The sequence below is a fragment of the Emys orbicularis genome, chromosome 25 (genome assembly GCF_028017835.1).
Source record: "Emys orbicularis isolate rEmyOrb1 chromosome 25, rEmyOrb1.hap1, whole genome shotgun sequence".
Classification (NCBI taxonomy): Eukaryota; Metazoa; Chordata; order Testudines; family Emydidae; genus Emys; species Emys orbicularis.
This window is the reverse complement of record NC_088707.1, coordinates 3,042,367-3,065,644: the sequence shown is the minus strand read 5'-3', so window position 1 is coordinate 3,065,644 and position 23,278 is coordinate 3,042,367. Positions and strand designations below refer to the sequence as shown.

General features: G+C 50.2%; 1 protein-coding gene across 2 annotated transcripts; it reads left to right on the top strand.

The window, feature by feature from the left end:
- Positions 1 to 2,166: 2,166 nt before the first annotated feature.
- Positions 2,167 to 19,294, top strand: CASC3 (CASC3 exon junction complex subunit). 2 transcript variants are annotated; one of them, XM_065422519.1, is made up of 14 exons: positions 2,167 to 2,391; positions 5,172 to 5,199; positions 5,598 to 5,635; positions 7,999 to 8,157; positions 8,252 to 8,403; positions 8,941 to 9,117; positions 9,554 to 10,251; positions 12,221 to 12,285; positions 12,551 to 12,665; positions 13,416 to 13,514; positions 14,628 to 14,842; positions 16,322 to 16,444; positions 16,624 to 16,687; positions 17,474 to 19,294. In XM_065422519.1, exons 1-13 carry the CDS (start codon positions 2,167 to 2,169, stop codon positions 16,657 to 16,659), a joined length of 2,130 nt encoding a protein of 709 aa, XP_065278591.1. In that variant the 3' UTR covers positions 16,660 to 16,687; positions 17,474 to 19,294. The 2 variants fall into 2 exon arrangements, with proteins under 2 accessions (XP_065278591.1, XP_065278590.1); XM_065422518.1 differs by having other exon boundaries at positions 16,611 to 16,687.
- Positions 19,295 to 23,278: the final 3,984 nt, after the last annotated feature.

Sequence of the window (23,278 nt, the reverse complement as noted above, 5' to 3'; positions counted from 1 at the left end):
CCGTTCTTTGGTTTCAAACCTTGCTTTCTTTAACCAAGTTTAAGCTAGTGTAAAAATAAAATCTTTAAAAAAAAATTAAAGCTTGTCTGTATTCTTCAGCCTTGTTTTATGGCCATTTGACACATAGTTGTCTGTAATGCATACTTTTGATACCATTTCTAATGTGTAAAATCGGTCGTCTTGTAAATATCTTATTAAAAAAAAAAGTTCCGTTGTAAATAAAAACTATTGTGGCTGTTAATTTTTTGAATTTCTGCTTCAGTTTGTTAGAATTAACAGTGTTAATGGGGAGTATTAAACAATTCTGCCTGTATGTTTAAAAATTTAAACAAATCAAATTTTTTTTACAATAAAATAGAAAAAAAAATGTACGTTTTTGTGGTCACATTTGTCTCAAATCCTTATACATGTCTTGTTTGGAAAATTTCTCAGACCTAATTAAAAATTGCCTCTCTCTTGCATGCTTGGTGCCTCCCATGGAAATGAGGTTACCAGTTTTAGAAATGTCAGCTGCTGCCGTAGCTGGCTTAGAACTATGGATTGGAAGAACCGTCTATCCTTGAGGCCTTGTCTTTCTCTCTTTTGGCGGTGGTAGAAACTACATTAAGGATCTTTCATCTGAAAGATTGAAGTCTTAACCCGTTAGCCCTCAATTCCATAGCCAAATATGTGGAACCCACTGTTCAAATGTATGAAAAAAATTAAAAATATTTCCCGAGACTGTTTGTATTCTGACTCCAATTTGCTCTGAAAGGCTTCTGCCAGAACCTGCTTTGGCTCTTTAAAAACTGCAATGCAGATTGCCCCTTGGTCTGGGTCAGTGCGTGGGGAGTGCTGACTGGCCTGTTGCCAAACACTAGTTTAATAAATTCTGTAGGGAACAATAATTCCAGAGATTCACACACAGGCGCTTGCTCCCGATTAATTTTTTGTTGTTCTCTTTACAAATCTTTAAGCAAGTGGGCGGATGAAAAGGCAAAGACAGTCGCTGCTGTTCATAGATAACAGCTGAGCAGGGGGTGTACCTCAAGTGCTAGAATACCAAATGCTGGAAGAGAGAGATGAACCTATTGTGGAATATGTGGAGAATCACCTCACTTTACAGAAGGTGAACAAGTGCATTAGGTAGATAACGGCGCAGGGAATGTGTGGTCAACGTGCCTGTGTTGTCTGTTTCCAGTAAAGGCAAGTGACACACTTTATCATTGTGGGTGCCAGTCACCTCACCTCTCTGTGTCTCCGTTTCTTTCTCTGTACAATGCGAATGACTAATTCCCTACTGCCCCCCACTTAGTCCCAAAGGCCCAGATACTTAAGGATAGTTGGGAGTCCAGCTCCCTCTCATTTCAGTAAGCACCTAAATACTTTTGAACTCCTACTGAGTTTAGGCTCCTAACTACCTATGAGGAATGGGGCCAAAGTTACCAGCATTTGACACTAAGGCAGGCCTCCCTCGCTTTCCTTGCTGGAAAATGATATGTGGGACAATGTAAGGAGTATGAAATGGAGCTACCAGTGGAAAAATGTAGGTGCATGCATGGTTGTACAGCATCCTGCAGGAAGTGTGTGTGTGTGTGTGTGTGTTAGTGTCCCCATCTGTAAAATGAGCATAATGAAACCTGGGTAAATAACACGCCCGGCTAACCCTCCATCGCCCACTTCGCTTGAAGTGGTCTCCTGCAGCACGTGTGAGCCCATTAACAGTCGCCCCCCCCCATGTATTTAGCATGCTGGTTCCCAGACCCTGCATCTGACACTTGTCCCTTCCCCCCAGAGACGTGGGTCCAATGCCAGAGGGGCCCCCAGCCCAGCCCCTGCTCCCCTGCACCAGGGCCAATCGGTGGGGGGGGAGCAGTAGGGCCTGCAGAGGGAAGCGGCAATGATGTCACGCCAGCATGACGTCACGTGTTGTGATAATATGACGTCATAGCCCCGCCCCGCAAGGCGGGGATGGGACCGCCCCAAGCTCAGCAACTCCTTGGGGGCGGGGCAGGTACTCTTGCAAAGCATTCTGGGAGCAGCGGAGCGGGCTTCCCGGAAATAGAATTTTGATTCCTCCAGGGAGGGCCCGGAAGCGGGTGGCCCCGCGGTGCATCCTGGGAGCTGTAGTCCGCTCGCCGTCCCGTCGGTCTGCGCGCGCGCTCCCCCTCCCCCAGACCCTCCAAGATGGCGGACAGGCGGCGGCAGCGGGCCTCCCAGGACAGCGAGGACGAGTCCGACTCGGCCGCCTCCGACAGCGTCGATTCCCCGGCCGGCCCGGTCCGCTCCGGCTCCCCCGCCTCGCCCCCGCGACCGGCCCGGAGCGTCGCCGGGACCCTGCCCGCCGGGGGCCGGGTTCGCGGGCCCGAGAGCGCGGCCGGGGCCGCCAAGAGCCCGCAGGAGTCCGAGTGTGTGAGTGAGGCGGGGGGGCCCGGGGCGAGTCAGGATGGGGCGAGCGGGGGCCCGGGGCGAGCCAGGACGGGCCCGGGGCGAGTGGGAGCCCGGGGCGAGTCAGGACGGGCCCGGGGCGAGTGGGGGCCCGGGGCCAGTCAGGACGGGGCTGGGGGGGAGGCCTGGCTGGGGGCAGCGGGGACCCCGAGAATGTGAGCGAGGCCGGGGCGGGCTGTGGGGCTCTAAACGAGCCGGGGCTGTCTGGAGGGGACCGGCCCGTTCAGCACTTGGGGGGGGGGGGGGGGCTGGCACCTCCCCGGACTGTGAGCCTGCGCCCCCAGAGAGGAAGGGGTCTGGGCGGTGTGGGGATCTGCAATACCCCCCCGTCCGTCCGTCCCGTGGGCTTGTTTCCCCATTTTCAGGGTTTCGCACATCCGGGCTGGGGCCGGGTCTCTTCCTTTGGTTTGTGGAGGCTGGGGTGGGGGTGGGGAGCAGCCAGTGTCCTCTCCCGCTTAGTTCGGGGGGGCAGGCGGGGGCTTGCTTGTGTAACGCACAAATCGGGCTGACAGCCCCACAGGGCAGGTCCGTAAAGGGAGGTACCTGGGGCAAGCAAGTGGTGTGAGCGGGTAGCCTGCCTCCTGGCCCTTTTCTTAAAACCGAAGGCAGTTCCAGGGAAGGGTGTTAAATACCACCTGGGGCATTTGCAGCCTAAACATAACACCAATGTGGCTTGACCCTGAAAGAGAAACTCATGGTGCTGAAGTTAAACTCTTTGCTGTCGAGGAAGGGTAGACGTCTTTATGTTTTGTTGTTTCTGATAATCCGAGATGGTGGTAGTGCCATGGGGAAGACAGCTTTGTTTTTAAAGTGATACTGAACTTGACAGTATCCTTGTCAACTGTGGGTTGTTGTTTTTTTTTTTAATACCTTCCATTTTCAGTTTAAAGTAATCATCCGGAACAAGAAATGTGTGGATAGACACCATCTATGGATGGGCCCAGCATCCTAAAAATCTTGCTAAATTTCCCTCATTCAGAATACTAGGGCTGAAGTATTTAGAGAGGAATTGATTAGAAACCCTGAATTCCATCTCCTAACCCTGCCCCTTATCAAACTGATCTTTGCAGCACAGTAAGACTTAACTTTTTCCAAAGATCTTATTACCAACACGCCCCCCTGCTGTCCTTCCCGCATGCACACGCTACAGAAATGACTGAAACCCTTGAGCCAAACATGCAATGTAACAATTAAGGGACAGACTAGTAGACAGAATGATCCTCCTTTCACATCTTCCTACATTAGAGTAGCACTGGAAATACTATTGGATTGACATGAAACATTACGTATCAATGATCCTTTTTCATTCCAGGACTGGGTCTTTCCTCATTTCTCTTTCCACTGTAGCAATAAAGATTGTACAGACTCTGTTGCTCAGGTGATTTAGTGCATGTGGTCTGGGACTTGACTTTTAGATTAATAACGCTATCTGGTTGGTCCACAACCCTTTCTCGTGAAATTTTACAGCTAGTTAGCAAAGCTTAATGTGATCATCAAGACGGCAGGTCAGCTGATAAATGTATTGCTTGACCCCAAGTAAGACTTCAGAGAAACGTAAAACAATCAGGACTCTTGAAATGGATCAGTCAGGTAAAATGGTGTTGAGGGAAATTGTGTTAAAATTTAATCTTGTGTTTTCGTAGCTTGTCAGCCATACGGATGCCACTGTGTATACAGTGACTGTATACATCTCTGCTGAAAACACTCTTTCTGCCTTGGCTATACGCCTTCGGTGAACTGAACAATTCTCTCTCTGGTTTCATGTTTGACATACAGAATTATGAGAATTACAGAATTTCTTGTTTGTGTTTGTCATTGTCTTTTCCTCATCAGGAGGCCAGTAGGATAACTCTTGGGGGTTGTATTTGTTCTGGTCTTCCTCTTTTTCAGTAGATTTTTATGCACACTCTTAGGATATTGCTCTGCCCACCTGTCCAATCTAATTGTTCTTCCTATGCAATTTATAGCCATGTATTCTAGTATCTTGTCATTCCATCAGACCTATTATGCCACATTCCTATTCTGTTTTCAGACATGTTCGCCGTTCACCTGTTTTTGCTTTTAGGCTTCTCATTAATATATAGACAGTTTTTTATTTTTGATCATGAGCCTATTTTATTAAATTCCTTAGTCTGATACTCTGCTACGTTTCCGGAATTTACCGCTGTGATCTGATCTCCTCTTCCAGTTCAGTCTTAACTTCCGCCCTATTCTTTACTGGGTACAGAGTAACATTTATATTTCTGACATCTGTAGCAGATGTGTGTCTGAGTTGAGTGCTCCTCAGCCCATGTAGGGTGGGGGAAAGCCACTAAATAATCCCCCAGTAACCTTCTGAGCCAGCAGTCTGGTTCCAGTTTTATGAAGGGAGCCCATTATTTCTGTGTAGGCTGCCTCTTCCCCAAAAGATCCATAGTGACTTAATACACTGTTAACCCCACCTCTTCATGCATTCCCTCAGTCTGGCTGGCCCTATGCATGGAACTGGATGCATTTTCAGGAAAGCTATTGTACAAATTCCTGGATCTATGTGTGTTCTCCTTGAGTGTTCTAAAATTTAGCTTCCAGGATGGCTCTCCTATGTCTCCCTTTATCATTGATCCCCATATGTGTCACGGCCACAGGCATCTCCCCGGCACTTGTCTAGATGTTTTGTGGGGTCAACCTGATAGGCAAGTGACTGAAATGTTCCTGGTCACTACATACCCAGTAATATGTCTGTGTGTTTCTCTCTCTCGCAATAGGAAAGTGAAGATGGCATCGAAGGAGATGGTGAGTAATAAGTATCTTTGGTCTGTCCTGCTGGGAGGGAGAAGTGAGAGATGAAAGCATAGAATTCATTATCTATTAAAAATGCATATTCTGAGGCCAGTTGTCTGTCTGCTTCCCCTGCTACAGTCTGAGAGCCTGTTCTGTTTGTTTCCTCTGAGGCATGTAGCGCTGGGCTAGATGGAGCATTAGTCCAGCACTGGTTATGCTATTCAGCTGGGAAATTGAGGACCAGTTTAATATTAATGCTTAGCACGTCTGTGGTTTGAATACTTTGTGTGTCTGTACACTGGACTGTTGATGAATGATGCTCTAAGTGTTACAGTTCAAAACAAATTCATGTTTAGAGAAAGCGCCACTATTGCAGCATTTATGCCAAACTTCTGCTTTCTCTTCTCTAGCTGTTCTGTCGGATTACGAAAGTGCAGAAGACTCCGAGGTGAGTGTATTCTTTATACTGACACCTAGAATAGTCTTCAGAGCTTCTTTTTCTTGCATCATCTCAGCACAGAAACCAGCCTGTGTGGGTACTTGAGACTGGCTGTGTTGCATAAATTGTCCAAGTTAGAAATGGAAAATCCCACTGAGCGATATCAAGTTTGTCCCTCTGGCCAGTGCAGTACTGTAGTATATTATCTTGGAACAGGATACCAAGGGCAATGGTGGTCAGCACTGGCAATTTTTAAATCCAGATGGGGTGTTTTTGTAAACACTCTGCTCGAGGAATTATTTGGGGGCAGGTCTCTGACCATTGCTGTCCAGGCGTTCAGGTCACAATGGTCCCTTCTGGCCCTGGAATCTGGGAATCTAGCATTTTGTCTAGCCTGCCTTAAACTGACCGGGTCTCTGGTCCAAGAGCTGCCCTGCCAACAAGCAATACTAGGAGACTTAAAATTAAGGTCTGGCTCCTCTGTGGAAGCAAATGGTGCAGATCAGGGGACAGACTTGAAAACGGCAGCAGGAGGTAAAGGAAAGGGGGATTAGAGCTCTTGCTATGTCTTGATTAGCTGTAACTCAGACATAAATATTGAACTTGAAAATATTCTTTGGCTGAAAGTCATACAGATGCTGAGCTGCGTCCAGTAATGTGGCCTGACCATTCACATCTCACAAAAGAGAACATTTCTCCTCAAAAGCAGCAGAGTCCTGTGGCACCTTATAGACTAACAGATGTATTGGAGCATAAGCTTTCGTGGGTAAATACCCACTTCGTCAGACGCATGTAATGGAAATTTCCAGAGGCAGGTATAAATATGCAGGCAAGAATCAGTCTGGAGATAACAAGGTTAGTTCAATCAGGGAGGGTGAGGCCCTCTTCTAGCAGTTGAGGTGTGAACACCAAGGGAGGAGAAACTGCTTTTGTAGTTGGCTAGCCCATTCATAGTCTTTGTTTAATCCTGAGCTGATGGTGTCAAATTTGCAAATGAACTGAAGTTCAGCAGTTTCTCTTTGATTTCTAGTCAGTAATTCCTTCTGTTTGTGTCACTGAGGACAGCCGGTTTGTTCAGTAAGGCAGCCCTGATCGCAAACTGGCCTAGTGCTCTGTGGACACTTAGTGTCTGACAATAGAACTAGGAGGTTGAAGGATGTTTTGGGAAGTTTGGTAGTGGCCAGTGGCCATGACCACCTGCCAGCTGTGATGTAACCATGGCAGTTCTAGTGTCCAAACACTTCTCCCCTGAGGTGTATGTGGGATGCTGCATAGGTTTCACTGAGCTTTCTCAAATTGAGCAGTGGGGGAGATGGGGGGGGGGGGCAGAGAAAGGGGCGGGGAGGAGGCTTGCTTAAAGTACCTAGCTGGGCATGCCGTTGCTTCCGTGTATCATTCCCTTCAGTGAATGTTCGGGGGCTGCTGCAGGCTCCAAAGCCAGGTCAGAATGTGGACGGGGAAGTGGGCTCTGAAATCATGAGTTCTTCCCCTCTCTCCATAGTGTGCCCTTTCCGACTTCTCAGGAGAATACTTGATCTGCAGGGGCCTGCGTTCAAACTGCAGCTAAATCTCTGGGAAATATAGATATTGGGTCTCTAGGGCCCCAATAACCATAGCTCCAGAGCAACTGAACTAACCCCCACCACTTTAATGTACTGACCCTGCTGTGTGAGTTAAGTACAGCTCTCTTCTTCCACTGTACCTAAATATAATGCAAACTCTCTGTTTCCAAACGTAAATAAAAGGAGCAGCAATTGACATGTGAACACGCAGTATGGAAAGAGAAACTAGAGCAGTCGTCTTGTTAATCGTTCAATACTATTTTTAGTGTCGATTCCAGTCAGAGCAAGGCTTGCAGTCTCCCGGAGGGTGACACGACGTCAGACTCTTGCTAGCAGAGTGCTTGGAGTCAGCCAACCACGCAGTTCCAGGGAGTTCAGAAACCCAGCGGTGGCTGGGGCCAGCCCTTCAGTGGGGGAAAGGAGAGGTAGTCATGTGAGCAGCAGAGCCTGATGGCAGGAGCTACCCCCCTTGGTAGCGTCTCTCACGATGCTGTACAAATGGCTCCGCGGTGTAGAGATCAGAGGTTCTGGTTGTGCTGTGATTTTCTTCGACATTTGCTCTGAATTCTTCTAGAATCTGTGACTGTTGGTGGCCTAGGATTGCTCTGTGGTATTTGTGGAGAAAGGAATCAGTCTGGTCTTCCCTTCCTCTGTGTTAAACAGTTGGCCCTCTTTAGCACCGGAAAGAGGTACTGGATAGGGGGCTGTCCGGAGCTGTGGAGATCTAGGCACATTGGCTGTAACTCACTGGGGAATCTGCCGCTAACATCACATGTCACCTTGTCTCAGCGATTGGGTGTTTGTTTTCAGGCCGAGGAAGGGGAGTACAGCGAGGAGGAAAGCTCAAAGGTGGAGCTGAAGCAGGAGAGTAACAATGCCAGTGAATCCACAGGAAAAGCAGAGAAAGGGGAAGAGAAACCTGACCCGAAAGGTGCTGTGACTGGCGAGAGACAAAGCGGGGATGGGCAGGTAGATATCTAATGTGTGCTGTGGGGTCCCTGGGGTTGAGGCTGTCTGTCCGTAGAAGGGCTGCTGCAGTGTAATGATTCTCTGATTTTGATAGGAGAGCACTGAACCGGCTGAGAATAAAGTTGGGAAAAAGGTCCCCAAGCACTTGGATGACGACGAGGATCGGAAGAACCCTGCGTACATACCCCGCAAAGGGCTCTTCTTTGAACATGATCTCCGAGGACAGGCCCAGGAGGAGGAAGTCAGGTAGGTAAAACTCATGAAACTTCCCTCGGTAAAGAGAGGTTGAGTCCTGAGCCAGCACCTAAAACATCCCAGCTCTTGGCTTCCGTGTTAAATACTTGGCAGACTGGGAGATTTTCTAAGACTTGAGATGTGGCCATGTGGTGGCCCAGTTGCCTAGTGGTAGTGTTCTGCCAGGACTGGCTTTGGTTCCACATGCTCCTAAGGCAGCAGAGATGGGTAATGCTACAGAAGCCTGAGCTGAGCCTCCTGCAGCGGAACTGCGACCCTTTTGCTGGTGTAAAGGAGTGCTAGTGGCGTGTTCCCAAGAAAACCCTCTCTACCTCCCCGAGCTGGCAGGGCAGTGACTCTCTGAGCCCTGAAAGTCTGGGAATGGAGTTGGGGAAGGGGAGATGTTCCACAGCCTCCCAGGCACACCCCTTCCTAGAAATAAGCAGCCTTTGTTTGCATTTTGTACTGTCTGGACCGTCCATGCCCATTCCACCCACGTATCCTTGGCTTTGCAAAGACCTGTTGGGTCTCTCCGTATTCCTGCTCCAGGCCGAAGGGTCGCCAGCGAAAGCTTTGGAAAGATGAGGGCCGCTGGGAACATGACAAATTCCGGGAAGATGAGCAAGCCCCCAAAAGCAGGCAGGAGCTGATTGCACTCTACGGCTATGACATCAGGTCGGCTCACAATCCCGACGACATCAAGCCGAGGAGGATGCGCAAACCACGGTGAGTAGCCAAGGCCTTAGGGAGTCCAGTCAGAAGGCCCCTCGTGTACTGGGGAGAAAGATCAGCCTTCTTGCAACCACCGAGATGTTGAGCATCAAACTGGGAAGGACTTGAAGGCGGGGGATGGGCAAAGAACTGATGGGTGCATGATGTTCTGCTGCATCCATGTCAGATTGAGGCTCAGGCTCCTGGGTATCCGGGCGTCTGGGAGCACCTTGGGGAGAGGGATGCCTTGGCGTTGTGGGGATTCTCTTATTACTAAGGAGTGGAAGCATCAGGCTCTGGAGGAAGCCAGCTCCAGGATGGGCAGGTAGAACAGGTGTATTGTCTTTGGGAAAGGATCTTAAGGGGTCATTGCAGCTCTGGAGCTCATAAATACCTCCCAGTGGTGCAATTCAGGGGTTTGTTTCTGATCCTTTGCGTTCCCCCCCTTAAGGTTTGGGAGCCCTCCGCAGCGAGAGCCGAACTGGGCCAACGAGAGGCAAAACAAGCCACCAAGACCCCAGGGCTCTGATAGCGATCCACTGCCGACACGAACCTTCATCAGCCGGAACTCCACGGGCATGGGTAGGATGCCCCCAGCCAGGAACTTTCCAAGGATGGGTGGCTACAAAGAGAACCGTCCAAGCTACCGAGCTGTGGAAGCAAACAGCCAGCACCTCTCTCGAACAGGGGAGCAGGCTAAACACGAAAGCAGTTACCGGGCAAGGCGTGTTGAACAAGCCCCGGAGAGAGACCCCTCTCCTGAAGCTGAGATTGCGCATGTTCACAGCAGCCCTGTCAAGAAGGAAGAGATCATTTTGGAAAGCCAGACCCCAAGTACAGACTCTGTACAGCCACCACCAGATAGACCCATCGAAAAGAAATCCTACTCCCGGGCAAGGAGGACCAGGAATAAAGTTGGCGATGCAGGAAAGCTGGCAGATGAAGTCCCGCCTCCAGAAGGATTGACGCCCGTGCCTCCGAAACCAGTGCCGGTAGTGACGCCCCCTCCGCCTGCAAAGGCCGGTAGTTGGGAGACACCAGTAGAATCCAGCATGGATGGACTTGAACAAGACATGACTCAGTTGAATCTAACCGAGCAGACCTGGACCCAAGGACAGCCTCCGTTCATACAGCCTCGGGAACTTCGGGGTAAGTGCCACGGGCCATTGGTTTTTCATTGGTTTTCCCCACTGAATGCAGCACGGCTGCTGTGGCAATAAAGGTCTGACAGTTAATCAGAGCTTGAGGGATAGCTTAATTGCTTGGTTTAATAACAGAAAGATTGTGAAACTGCACATTGACTGAAGGACGGACTGGATGACATGATGGTGGGGGAAATTAATGCATGTAAACACAAATGTAAACTTCTTGTAAGGGCTGAAGGGCTCTGAATGTGCAGCATTTTTTGAGAGGAACTAGGGAAAGACTTACGGGTCCTTTAGGACATCTGCCCAGTACAAAGCAGCTGTTAGCAATGGGATGGTTGAATGGATTAAGCAAACAGCATGTGGAATGTTGAGCAATAATGACACTCTCCTTGGGAGTACTATGTTCCAATATTAGCTGCCTCCCCGTCGATAGGAGTGGAGATTGAAATGGTCCCAAAAAAGTGTTTGGAGAGAGCTGGTCAGGACTCATGTAATGGCAAGAGATTCCCAACCCAACCCTCCAAAATGAGGGTTATTTAGCCTGGAATTAGTAACAGGAAATAAGTGGAGTAATTTAGGGCTGGGGAGAGTATGATAAGAACGGATCATTCCCTCTCTTGCCATGTCTCATGTTGTGAGAACAAGGGGATATTCGGTGCATCTGGGACAAACAGAAGGAATTTTCCTCCTTTTGTATACAACACTCCGTAATTAGCTACGTGTAGCCGGGTTTGGCTACTGCCAGACTAAATGGACCAATGGTCTGATTGGGAATGGCAAATCCTCCGTTCTTATGCACTGAGCTTGGGTGCTAGGCAGTTTCTCCTGCTGCCTGGAGTGGAATCTGGCAGGATTGAAGCAAGGGCACTCCTGGCTTGTCTACCCAGGAAAGTTAGACCAGCGTATGAATGTCTAAGCCAGAGAGCTGAAGCTGAGGGCTGACAGCAGAGGGGGTGGGGGCGTGAGGGATGGTCCCTTGGCGAGGCTGATCTCCAGCAGAGAGGCAGTCGGGGTTCCTGCTGGGAGGAGCAGGGGTGGCTGTCCTGGCAGAGGGACAGAGGAGGACTGACACAGAGTCCGGGGGTGGTGGAAGATGCTGGAATGTGTTGTGGAATGGCCGAGAGGATATGTGATTTTAAGGACTGCTTGCAGTGGGGTGATAAATGGACTATTGGGACTTGGGATTTGGGTAATTTACACTATGGTTTTCATAATAAACTGGCTCCAAGGAAGGGCCTTATTGAAGCAAGAGAGGCTGAAGTGGAGTCCTTGGGTTACTTGAGGGGGGAAACTGAGGCAAGTGCACTTGTGGCGTGGCCTGCCCCATGAGGGCACTCGAGGGGAGGGGCTGGGGGGGGGGCAGGTTTACCCTATGACACTGAGATTGAGATTTTACATGTAGTCAGAGTTCAAGGCCAGAAGGGACCTCCCAATCTTCTAGTCTGACCTCCTGTCACAGGCCACCCACCTCACCGCAGCCACACGCTAACCCCAGCCAACGACATGAGATCGAAATATCCCAACCCTCAGGAGACTAGATGCTTATGTGCCATAGACAGAGAATAGGGACTGGGAAATGAGAGAGACCCAGATAATCCTGGCAAGTGACCTGCATGCTGCAGAGGAAGGTAAAAAACCCCTAGGTCACTGCCCACAGCCGCAGAGCCAATCACACAAGGATAAAATAATTGTTGGAGTCCCTTTGTACTCAGTACTGAAATGCATAAAACCTTAACTTCTCCAATACTTATTTCATCATCAAAGCTCCTTATGATATATACATTTTCACTGAAATTTGCAAGGCATATGTTGGCATTCACACTGCAGTAACTCCTCTAAAACAGTGACATTTTCTGTACTGCATTTCATATAAGTGGGCAGATGACTTCTAGCGACGCCTCTGACGCATAAGATTGCGTATTATTAAAGACGAGTGTAAGACTTAATAACCAGCGTGTCTCTTTTCCTAGGTATTCCTAATCATATGCACATGGGAGCTGGACCACCACCTCAGTTTAACAGGATGGAGGAAATGGTAAAGCAGGGAATCTTGTATGGAGTGTAACTTTTCTTTTTAGTAATTTTAAGTCAAAGTGTTGATTTGGTTCGGTGCTTTAATGGTTTGAACCTGGCTGTGGCACACCATCATTTCTCCTTTCCTTGGGTAGAAGCATTTGTCATTTTGTTTTTTTAAGCCGAATGTAGGTTTCCAGGTAGGTTGGGTGGGTAACGCTGGTTAGAGCCTGGATGAATTCCTCTTTGTAACTCGGTAGCTCACAGATGCCTTTGAACTCTTTCAGGGAGTACAGGGGGGCCGTGCAAAGCGTTACTCATCCCAGCGTCAGCGGCCACCAGTTCCAGAGCCTGCTCCCCCCATGCACATCAGCATCATGGAAGGGCACTATTATGATCCACGTGAGTGACCCCTGCAGCTCTAGTTCCTCTTCTCTCAATTCTTTAGCACACTCAGAAATGAGCTTTCAGTGCGGGATATGGGTGGGGTTCCCAGCTACTTAAGAAGCTGCTCCATCAGTGGGAAGGGATATGTGGTGTTTTGGTGCAGACATAAAACCAAGTTAATTATTGGGAGCTTTTCATGAGTACCCGAAGAGATCCTTCCTCTTGAACGGGACATGGTCAACTAGTTCTAAATCCAATACAGAGCTGGTTAAAATGTCAAAGCTTAATATGAAAATGTCCATGACAACCGAGTTTTCTGGATTTAATCCCTGCCCTGGTTTGTAAAGCGCCTACCGACACTGCCTTCATCATTGTGTGATCGTCTGCAGCTTTGGAAATTCAGACGTTGTTCTAGATCAGGAGAAGTGGAAATTTAAACTTGGTAGAAATAATTGTTTCATTCCCATTTTATGAGGGAGAGATTGGGGAGTAAATGAGATGTTGAAAATCAGTCATTAAAGGAGGAAACTACGTAAGTGGGGTGTGTTCCATTCGAGGTAGGAGATAGCTGGGAGCTCTCCCTCAGTTGGAATCCTGTTGGGCATGTGATCCCATTGCTGGGTGGCACATGCAGTTGGCAGTGTTTCTAATACAACAGTGCTCAAATGCTGTGGCTCTCTTTGACTCCTGTAATCAACGTGACTCTCGTTACAGCAGAATAAGCTAAATAACTTTTGTTTCCTCGCAAACCGTTTTCTCTTGCAGTACAATTCCAGGGACCAATCTACACACACAGCGAGACTCCTGCCCCGTTGCCCCCCCAGGGTATGATTGTACAGCCAGAAATGCATCTCCCACATCCAGGTGAGCCACCGTCTCCCACCTCCCTGCCCTCACAAGCAAACTTGTTAACCTTGCATTTGAGGAAGGTCCTGTCTGAGCACAGGCCTGGGAATCAAGGACTCTCCTGTGTTGTAATCCAGCTCTGATGTAGATTCCCTCTGGCCTGGGCCAGGCATTTAACTTCTGTTTCCCTATCTGTAAAATGAGGCATACTCACGTACCAGCTCGTGGCTAAACCAGTGGGCATCTGCGTTGCGTTTTGAAAATGGAAAGCGCTATGTGAAATGTTGCTGATCTGTTTAAGTCTAAAATCGAAGGCCCTTCAGTTTCATAGCCATTTACGGCAGCATCTCTGAACATTGAGATGAAGGTCAACAAAGGCGTGTATCCATTTCTTAGGCATTGTAAGTAAATCTTGCTCCCTCCCATGGTGCTGCCATGAATAAGTGACGTGATCTTTGTTAAATGTCATATATGTCCATGTAAATATGTTTTGCTAACTGCTGCATCTCCTTTGCTTATGGCAAGTGCAGGTCCAAGCCCACTTGAGGGTGTCTTGGAAACTTCTGGGTAGAACATTGCTGGTTTTGTGCAGAATAGTTGGCTAAGTCACGTCCCCGTTTTAATGGAAAGCTTGAAGCAGCCCGCCCCTCTCCTCCTGGATGGAAACGCTTGGCAGCTTCTCTGACCCAGCAGCAATTAGATATGAAGGATCCCAGAAATCAGGGAGGCAGCAGGTCTCTTAGACTTGCCCCAAAGGCTAATGTGGGGTTGTTCCCCCATAGTAAGTAACTTACTGGTACACTGTCCAGTCCGTTTTAACCTGATCCACATGTTGGGAGACTCACCACTTTCTTGGAAAACTGGAGGCCACTGTCAGCCTGCTACTATTTGTGTGTGAACTTTCCTGTCGTAAACAGTGCAGGAGTTAGTCTGTCGTGATCGCATGCCAAGAAGTCTTTCGCAAAGTGCTCTTGTTCTATAAACCCTGCTTATTAAGATAGTGAAGGTCAGAGCCAGGCTAACCCAGAGACGCTAATTTACTTTGGCAACCAAACAATCCCAGCCTTTTCCGAGGATGCGTTGGTTTCAGAGGTGACGTTACATATGGATTTATTTTGTTTCGCTTCCTAGGTTTACATCCACACCAGACACCGGCACCTTTGGCTAACCCTGGCTTATATCCTCCACCAGTCTCCATGCCTCCTGGGCAGCCGCCCCCACAGCAGCTGCTCGCACCCACCTATTTCTCCCCTCCCGGAGTCATGAATTTTGGGAATCCCAGCTACCCCTATCCCCCAGGAGCACTCCCACCACCACCTCCTCCCCATCTGTATCCCAACACACAGGTGAGCTGGCTAAAGCACGCTTCGGTTGTCTTGAGCAGGAGTTCTTTAAGCATGGAGCGATGGGATCCTATCCTGGATGGGTCCATATGTTGTATGGCCTTTGAGACGGCCTGGGGTAGCAGCTGGTCTCCCTGCCATATGGGATTGCTCCCGAGAGGAGGCAACGCACTAGGTTATTAAACAGACTTTAAGGTTAAATCTTAGTAAAGAGCATGAATGAGGAAAGCATCTCGCTTCCTACTCAATTTGGGGAACAGAAGGAGCCTGATCTGACCTCCCTGGTTCTCCCACACTGGGACTGGAATTTGAATTGTAGTTATAAGCTCCCTGATGGCATGTGGTGGTTGTATTGTTTGGGCCAAGAATTTAAATTCTCTACCAGGCAAGAGAACTAGGAAAATGAAGCTGCCTAGAAGCACATTAACTGGCTGGGTCTGTTCACGGTCCAAGCTAAGCCAGGCACAGAGAATTACTGGATTGTCTTTTAGAGCCAACTTCCTTTTGTTTGTCAAACCAAGACAGCAGGCTGGGCACGGCCTGGTGTTTGTGATCTCAGCAGTGTGTGAGCCCAAAGGCCACTTTGGGGCCAGGAAAAACCTCTGTGACATCTCAGTCCCAAAGGGTTGGGAAAGGTTCTTGTGTGAACTGCTGGAAGCCAGGTGGGGGCTCTCTTTTAACTGCCAGGCCTGTACGTCCACTGGCTCAAGTCCTGTAGCCATATAGCATTTGTCTCACTCGAGGGCCTGACTTTCTGGGGGCGTGTGAGCTTTTCCAGGGCATCCTGCTAATGACCGGAGTTGTGGCAGGTCACAACCTCCCATCATTGAGGCTGTCTTGCAAATGGCACAAGGGTGACACTCAGTGGCAAGACAAAAGAGGTGCAGTTTCTTAACCCAGCCTAAACAGTTTTGACCTTTCCCTTCTCTGCTGGTCTAGCTGAAGAGAGAAAGATTGATCTGGAGTGAGCACAGGACCCCTGGGCTCCTGGACATGATCTGGGTATGATGGGGAATGATCAGTCACCTTGAGCACAGACCAGTTGCTAATTTAAAGTGCGAACTTTATATGGTCTACGCAAAAACCATGCAGGGCATAATGACCCCATCTGACCTTACCACCTAGGAATCTAACCAGCTTAGGTGTAGACTGACCCAGTCAGACAACTAACCCTGGCAGCAGGGCCTCTGCCAGTGATCCCGGGCAGTCTGTGCAAGCTGACAGCTAGAGGAGCCCACTCCATTGCAAACTCCTTTTTCAGGTATTTGCAGACAAAGCTTGGCATTCCGCAGCGCAACGTGAGCCCTAACCGGCTGTGCTCCGGGGGCCGCTCTGCTCCCCTCTGGCTTTAGAGGACTTGGTTTGGAAAGCTGTTTTACACTCTAAAGAAAGCCAGGCCGAACCCTGCCAACACCTGGGCAGCTGCAGCTTCGCATCCCGTGTCAGGAAGAACTAACCCTTTCCCTTGTTTGGGGGATGCAGGCCCAGGCCCAGGTGTACGGAGGGGTCACCTACTACAACACTGTCCAGCAGCAAGTACAGCCGAAACCTTCACCACCACGAAGAACATCCCAGCCCGTGACTATCAAGCCGCCGCCTCCCGAGGTACTGACCCCTCTGTCGTGTGCTGCTGTGGGAGACTATGTAGGAGCCGTTTTCCCAGTGGCCTGCGATGTCTCTCTCTCCCCCCCTCCCTCTCCTCTCTCAAGAAATGTGTTGTTTTCAAGAAAATCTTCAACTGTCTAACTTTTTGACGTGTCCCAAACTCCAGCTTCTCGTTGCAGGTTGTAAGCAGGGCTCCAGTTAATTTGAGTTTCTAAATACTTTAAATCTAAACCCACGTACAAAGTAAGTCCCAAGTTGACTCTTGGTTTCCTTTTTGTTTAGAGAAAAAAATACTTACAAAATCCAGTTCTGACTTAGGAAATTGTGATTTCTCGAGAAAAATAAATGCTGACGCCTAGACCGTGTAGAGGCTTAAGGGGCAGGTTTAAAGTCTGTACAGAGATGATGAGACTCAATTCTCTGCTGAGTATCATTTCCCCTCTCCAGTGCTACGCACTTGTGTGTGTGTTGGTGTCCAGTGCACCGTAAGAGTTTAGTGAGCTTCGGTCACAGCGTGCCCAGAACCGCAGGCTGCTGTTCAGGGTCACTTTCCCTGCGTCAGGAGGAGAGGCAGCATGCGCTAGAGCAGAGGGCTGGGAGTCAAGACCCCCGGGATCGATTCCTGGCTCTGCCACCAACTCACTGTGTGACCTTGGGCCTTAGTTTTTCCCATCCATAAAATGGGAAGAATGTGCACCTTTGTACAGTGCTTTGAGGTCCTCTGATAAAAGGTGCTTCCGAGCTGCCTGGCGTTAACCAGTAACCGTGGGGAAATCTCGGGCCCCAACTCCTCACTGGCCTATTTCACTTCACCACTCTGCAGACAAAGTTTGCTTTGGAGCGAGATCCTGGAGGTGGAATCTGGTGGCGCAGCCAAGACAAAGGGCGGTGGGAGGACGGTGGCTGCTTTCTAGTGCCCTGGTGTGGGGACCGTTTGGCCCACCTAGGCGATAGAAGTAACCCTGTGCAGAGAGCTTATGAATGGTGTGAGGAGCGCACTAACCCTGTGGCTTGCATCTTCCCCTCTAGGGCAGTGCAAGTGAAAAATCAAAGGAAAGGAGCAATACGTAGAAGTTCCCGCACCGGAATCCGCACCGCTAGCAAGCAGGAAGCTCTGACTCCGAGAAGTCCCCTTCTCCGTGCTTAGGTGAGGCCAGCAGGCCGACACCTGCAGCAGCCTGCCGCATCAGTATTGTGCCCAGGGCCGGGCACCCCTCCCTCTTAGGTGTTTAGTGGGGCTCTCCTGCAAACCACCTCTCTCCCCGCTGCCCCCATTCACTGGGTCATGGAGGGCGTTGAAATACTGAACACAAGTGTTCACAACTGCTCCCTAGTTACAAGTTCTTGTGATTCTCCTCCCCCCGTTATTAAATGTTTGACCTTTTCCCATCGTAGCTATTGAATGAAGCTGGCTTGGTTCTGTCCTAGTTTTTTGTTTGAAAAATGAACTGGCCCTTTCTGTTAAGCTGGGTATAGGAGTCTCTGTTGGTCAGGTAGCCAGGAATGTAACCGCCTCCCCAAGGAAATATCTGATGTTACTTTGTTTCTTCAGCTCTGAAATTAGCAAGTTTATTTCTGACATTGTTTAAGCTTACATGTCTGGGAAAGGGCCGCTGAGTGTTAGCAGCCTGACAGGAACGCGCTGGCCGTTCGGTCACCACTTAATTTAGAAGCTCCTCCTCTTTCTTTCTGGAGCAAGCCCTGCTGGTAACTGTGTTGTGGGCAGTCTCTGTCGTCCAAGTGTGTGCAAACTCTCAACCTGAAACAGACCGGAAGCAGCATGCGCCGAGGCAGGGCAAAGTCCAGTCTCTGCTGCCCCACCAGTGCACGCTGCTTCCAGCAAAGGCAGAGTTCCTGCTGCCTTGGGACTCTCCACTAAATGGGACCCAAAGAGGAGCATGCGGCTCTCCAGGCATGCCCTTGGCTTTCTGAAGAGCTGTCCTCTTGCTTGCAGGCTGCTTTTCCCTCAGCCTTGTTCTTGGGCAAACCGGCTTGACGGGATAAGCCCGTGTACAGTTTGTACCCAGCACTTGGGTGATGCTTCTGTGTAAATGGAAGGTGATGCAACCAGCCTTAACACATCCACTTCCAAGGACGGGCTGCTTGGTCTGATCCCCAAGGAGGAACACTTGCTGTGCACGTACCAGAACTTAAATGGGTTCCTCCCCCTTTGGCTCTGAAATAGCAAAAGAGCCTTGATCCCTGTTTTAGGAGTCTGAAGCCTGGCCCTGCAGCACTGTGGTTGCTGGAGCAGCCTGGCTTGCCCACGCTGCAGTGATCTGCTGTCGCGTCTCTGCAGCATAGATCCTGCAGGGATCGCGCCACCGCTTCCAGCTACCCTTGAGCTTGGCTTTGGCCTCTCAGCTGTTTGCAAATTGCGTGAGGGGAACTTGGCAAACGGTTGCGAATTCAGCTCTGGACGCGTTGGGGCAGCGTGCGTCTGAGTCGTTCAGCAGGTTACTAACAAGCAAGCGGCGTCTTGGCCTGTGAGGGAGAGGGAGGAAGATCCCCCACCTGCCTGTTTCGGGTTGAGATCTTTTCACGCAGAGGTGGCTTTCGAACTGAAGTACTTTTTTGTTGGTGTTTGTAATTTACAACCTTTTGTACTTAGTTGAAATTAACTCAAATGGCATTTAAAAAAAATCCTTTACATTTAAAATGTAACTGTTCCTCTGCCTTAAGGCTGAAATGTCTCGTGTAACATATCGGTCGCAGACTGACATTCTAGACCTAACAACACTGTGATGGCTTTTTTGTTTTGTTTTTGTTCCTGTTCTTTTGGAGTGCACACTTGTAACCAACATTGTAATGACTTGGTGGAGATGACAATACATCTTAGAAAGTAACTAATGCTCTGGGTCTGTCTTTCGTGCTGCTTAAAGGTGGTCTCGGCAATCATCTTGCCAAGAGACCTGGTATTGAGCTATGGTCGTCTGGAAGGGCAGATGTCCCCTCTGCCATACGACATCAGAAACGCTTGGAAAACAAGTATTCAAACCACCCTGATTTCCGCCTCCCCGAGCTTCTAGCACCGCTGGAAAACTGAATCCCTTTCTTCCCACTTGGTGAAGCTCCCCTCCGTGCTAAGTGCCACTTTTAATCCTGCAGCCACTGCCCTCGTCCCCTCTGCTCCCTGCGTGAACGATCAGCAGAACAAAACGTAGCTTCCCGCCGTGGTTGGTTTGTTGCATCCAGGGGGGCTACAAAACAAGAGCGCGGCGGAACAACTGCTGCGTAGGTGGCGCTGAGCACACGGTATGCACAGCGCTCGGCAGGAGAGTAACGACCCTGCATCCCGCGCTGTGCTTCAGTGGAGCATTGCAGGGCTGGCTGGCTGGCACGCCACTGGGGCCGGGCTTCCGCTGGTGTCTGGGATAAGTTGTTAAAGAATCTGAGCCGCGGAGGCAGCTCGCCCTGGGCTGTTCGGTTGGGCCCCCGTGAGAGAGGCACTGAGGTTCCCTTGGGGCTCAGTGTAGGAGGAGCGGGTGAGATGCTGGAGGTGGGCAGAGCTGAGAGAGGCAGATGAGATGGGCAGATTTTAAACCTCTCTTCATGGAATATATTAATGGGTCTGGCGCAGAGGTTCCCAAACGCTGATCTGTGGGGAGCAACTGGGTCATGGGGGTGGGCTCTCCTTCTCCACAGCAGCGATCACTGTAGCTCTAGTGGAACATTCTGCAGTCCTGGGGGAGTCACATGTGTCCGTAACACACCCCTTGAGCAAGACGCTTAACCTCTGTTGACCCTTGAGGCCAATGGCCTGTGTTAAACATGAATTGAGACCCCTTCTGGGCGTGCTAGAAGCTGGCCAGCAGAGGGCAGCAGGGGCAAGCAGAGTTTTGTAGCCCTTTCGAGGAGAACATAAGAACGGCCAGACTAGGTCAGACCAAGAGTCTCTCTAGCCCAGCATCCTGTCTTCGGGGGTCGTCTTTAATCTCTCCTCGTATGGAAGTTGTTCCAGACCCCTGATCGTTTTTATTGCCCTTCTCCAATATAATCTATCTGTTTCTGAGATGGGGCAACCAGAACTGCCTGCAGCGTTCAGGATGTGGGCCTACCATGGGTTTATATAGTGGCATTATGATGTTTTTGGTCTTATCGATCCCTTTCCTAATGGTTCCTAACATTCGGTTTGCTTTTTTGATTGCCACTGCACATTGAGCGGACGTTTTCAGGGAACTGTCCATGATGACGCCAAGATCTTTCTTGAGCGGTAACTACTAATTTAGACCCCATCATTTTGTATGTGTCGTTGGGGTTACGTTTTCCGACATCCATGGTTAAGAACGAGGGAATTCAACGTGCAGAGAAGGGTTACTAGAATGATCAGGGGAATGGAGAACCTACCTTACCAGAGGAGCCTTCCGGAGCGTAACTTGTTTAACCTACCCAAACGATTTCTCTCTAAATACAGAAGAGGGGAAAGCACCAGGGAGAGGGAGGAGTTAAGGGACAACGTTGGCACAAGGTAAGAACAAATGGCTATAAACTGGCCATCAGTAAGTTTAGGCTTGACTTAGATGAAGGTTTCTGACCATCAGAGGAGTGAAGTTCTGGAGCAGCTTCCAAGGGGAGCAGTGGGGACAAAGAACCAAACACGTTTTAAGGCTGAACGTGAGATGTTTATGGGGTTGGTATGATGAGGTTGCCTTCAATGGCGTACGGCCCATCCGTGACTGCTACTAGCAAATATCTCCAACGGCCGGAGATAGGACACTAGAGGGGGAAGGCTCAGAGTTACTACAGTGACTTCTTTTCTAGGTGTCAGACGGTAGGTCTCACCCACATGCTCAGGGTCGCACTGATCACCATATTTGGGGTCAGGAAGGAATTTCCCCCCAGGTCAGATTGGCAGAGACCCTGTGGGGGACTTCCTCTGCAGCAGGGGGCACGGGTCACGTGTCGGTTTGAACTAGTGTAAATGGTGGATTCTCTGTAACTTGACGTCTTTAACTCCTGATGTGAGGACGTCAGTAACTCAGCCCGAGGGTCTGGGTCTGTTACAGGAGTGGGAGGGGAAGGTGCTGTGGCCTGTGATGTGCAGGAGGTCAGACTAGACGACCATGATGGTCCCTGCTGGCCTTAAAGTCTCTGAGTCTAATACTTTGCACTTACTAACATTGAATTTCATCTGCCCGTTTTCTCGCCCAGTTGAGTGAGGTCCTTTGGTAGCTCTTCGCAGCCAGCTTTGGACTTAACGACCAGGAGTCATTTTGTATCAGCTGCAAATTTGGCCACCTCACTGCTCACCCCCTTTCCCAGATCATTAATGAATGTGTTGAACAGCACAGGTCCCACTACAGCTCCCCGATTATTACTGCATTTTCTGCCTTTGTCGCCTTTCTAATCTCCCTGAGCATTTCACAATCACTGGCACCATCCTGATCTGGTGGTCGGTAGGATATTCCAACGGCGGCTCTTTTGATTCAAGTCTGGAATCTCTACCCATCGAGAGCCTACAGTGCACTTAGATTCACTGAAGGTTTTTCCCTTATTTGACTGGATGTTTTCTCTCACGTACGGTGCCGCTCCCCCACCACCGTGACCTACTCTGTCATTCCTGCTTATTTTATACCCTGGTATTACAGCGTCCCATTGATTATCCTCATTCCACCGGCTTTCCACTATGCCTGTTACAGCAAAACCCTCATTTAATGCCCTGCGCTCTAGTTCACCCCTCGTAGTCTCTGGATTTCTAGCACTTGTACATGTTGCCAATATTCAGTTGCTTGCCCTCCTGTGTGATATTTAACGGCAACGCTACAATTGGCTGTTCCTCCTCTTACCAGCTGCTTTTCAGGTCACAAGAAACGGTTCTCTGACCTGGCAGTGCCTCTAAGTAGTTATTCAGCTGCCTCCCGGACGTGGTCGCAGGAGCTATTTTAGTTCTTACCTACAACTTGCTTCCTTGGCTGGGCCCTGCTGCATGGGAGGAACTCGGGTGTGTGCCCGACAGACCAGAGCGGCTGCTGTGGCCAACGCAGACACCACCGTGGATGGTAGCCAAACCACGTACACTGCCCGGCTTGTTGGAAGGCTGCTGCTGGTAGCCAGCTGTTGAAGCAGCTGGAGGTCCTTGCAAAGCAAGCGAGGAGCCGGGCGCTGGCAGCTAGTGCTGATCTCTGCACCCTGGCACTGCCTCACGTGCAGGGTGCAGCCAGCCTGGGGTGCTGGGGCGTGGGGTTCCCTGTCCTTTGCCCCGCCTTCGGAAGGGCCTGTGTTGAAATGCTGCCCAAGGCAGTGATGAGCAGACCCAGAGCCGTGTTGCTGCAGAGCGCCAGTAAACATGGCAGGTGGCCCTGCCGCTGGAATGAAGGCTTGGCACGTGCCGGGATCTGGGAGGGGGCCGGGCAGGCGGACTGCCCCTCCCAGGAGCATTGCGGGTAAGCCTTGCCCTTTCACAGCAGCTGAGGGTGTTTTCCCTTGCATGGGCCGCTCCAGGGAGGGACTCATGGGGCTTTCCGAACAGAAGGGTAAACAGCCCGAGAGGACAAAGAGCTTGTTCAAAGGAGCAGAGCTGGGCTGTCCAGACTCCTAGCCCCCAGGTCTGCCTACTTCCATGCTCCATCCCTGGGCAGGTGTAGAATGAACCCAGGAGTCCTGGGTCCCGATCCCCTTACACTCTAACCACTAGCCTCCACTCCCCTCCCACAGCAGGAGCTACAAACTCTCCGTTCATTTTCTGCCCCCTCCTCCAAGCCTGGCCCGGCCAGCACAGCCCTTTCCTGCGTCCCTTCTCGCCCGCACGCCAGCTGCGCGGAAGGGAAGGTGACCCACGACAGGTGCGACGGCAGGGCCGAGGCATGCTGGGGCGCTGCGGAGGAGAGCAGGGAC

Coding starts and splice junctions, on each gene's coding strand:
- CASC3 (XM_065422519.1), top strand. CDS start 2,167: ATGGCGGACAGGCGGCGGCAGCGGGCCTCCCAGGACAGCGAGGACGAG. Junction 12,286..12,550: donor TTAACAGGATGGAGGAAATG/GTAAAGCAGGGA, acceptor GAACTCTTTCAG/GGAGTACAGGGGGGCCGTGC. Junction 12,666..13,415: donor AGGGCACTATTATGATCCAC/GTGAGTGACCCC, acceptor TTTCTCTTGCAG/TACAATTCCAGGGACCAATC.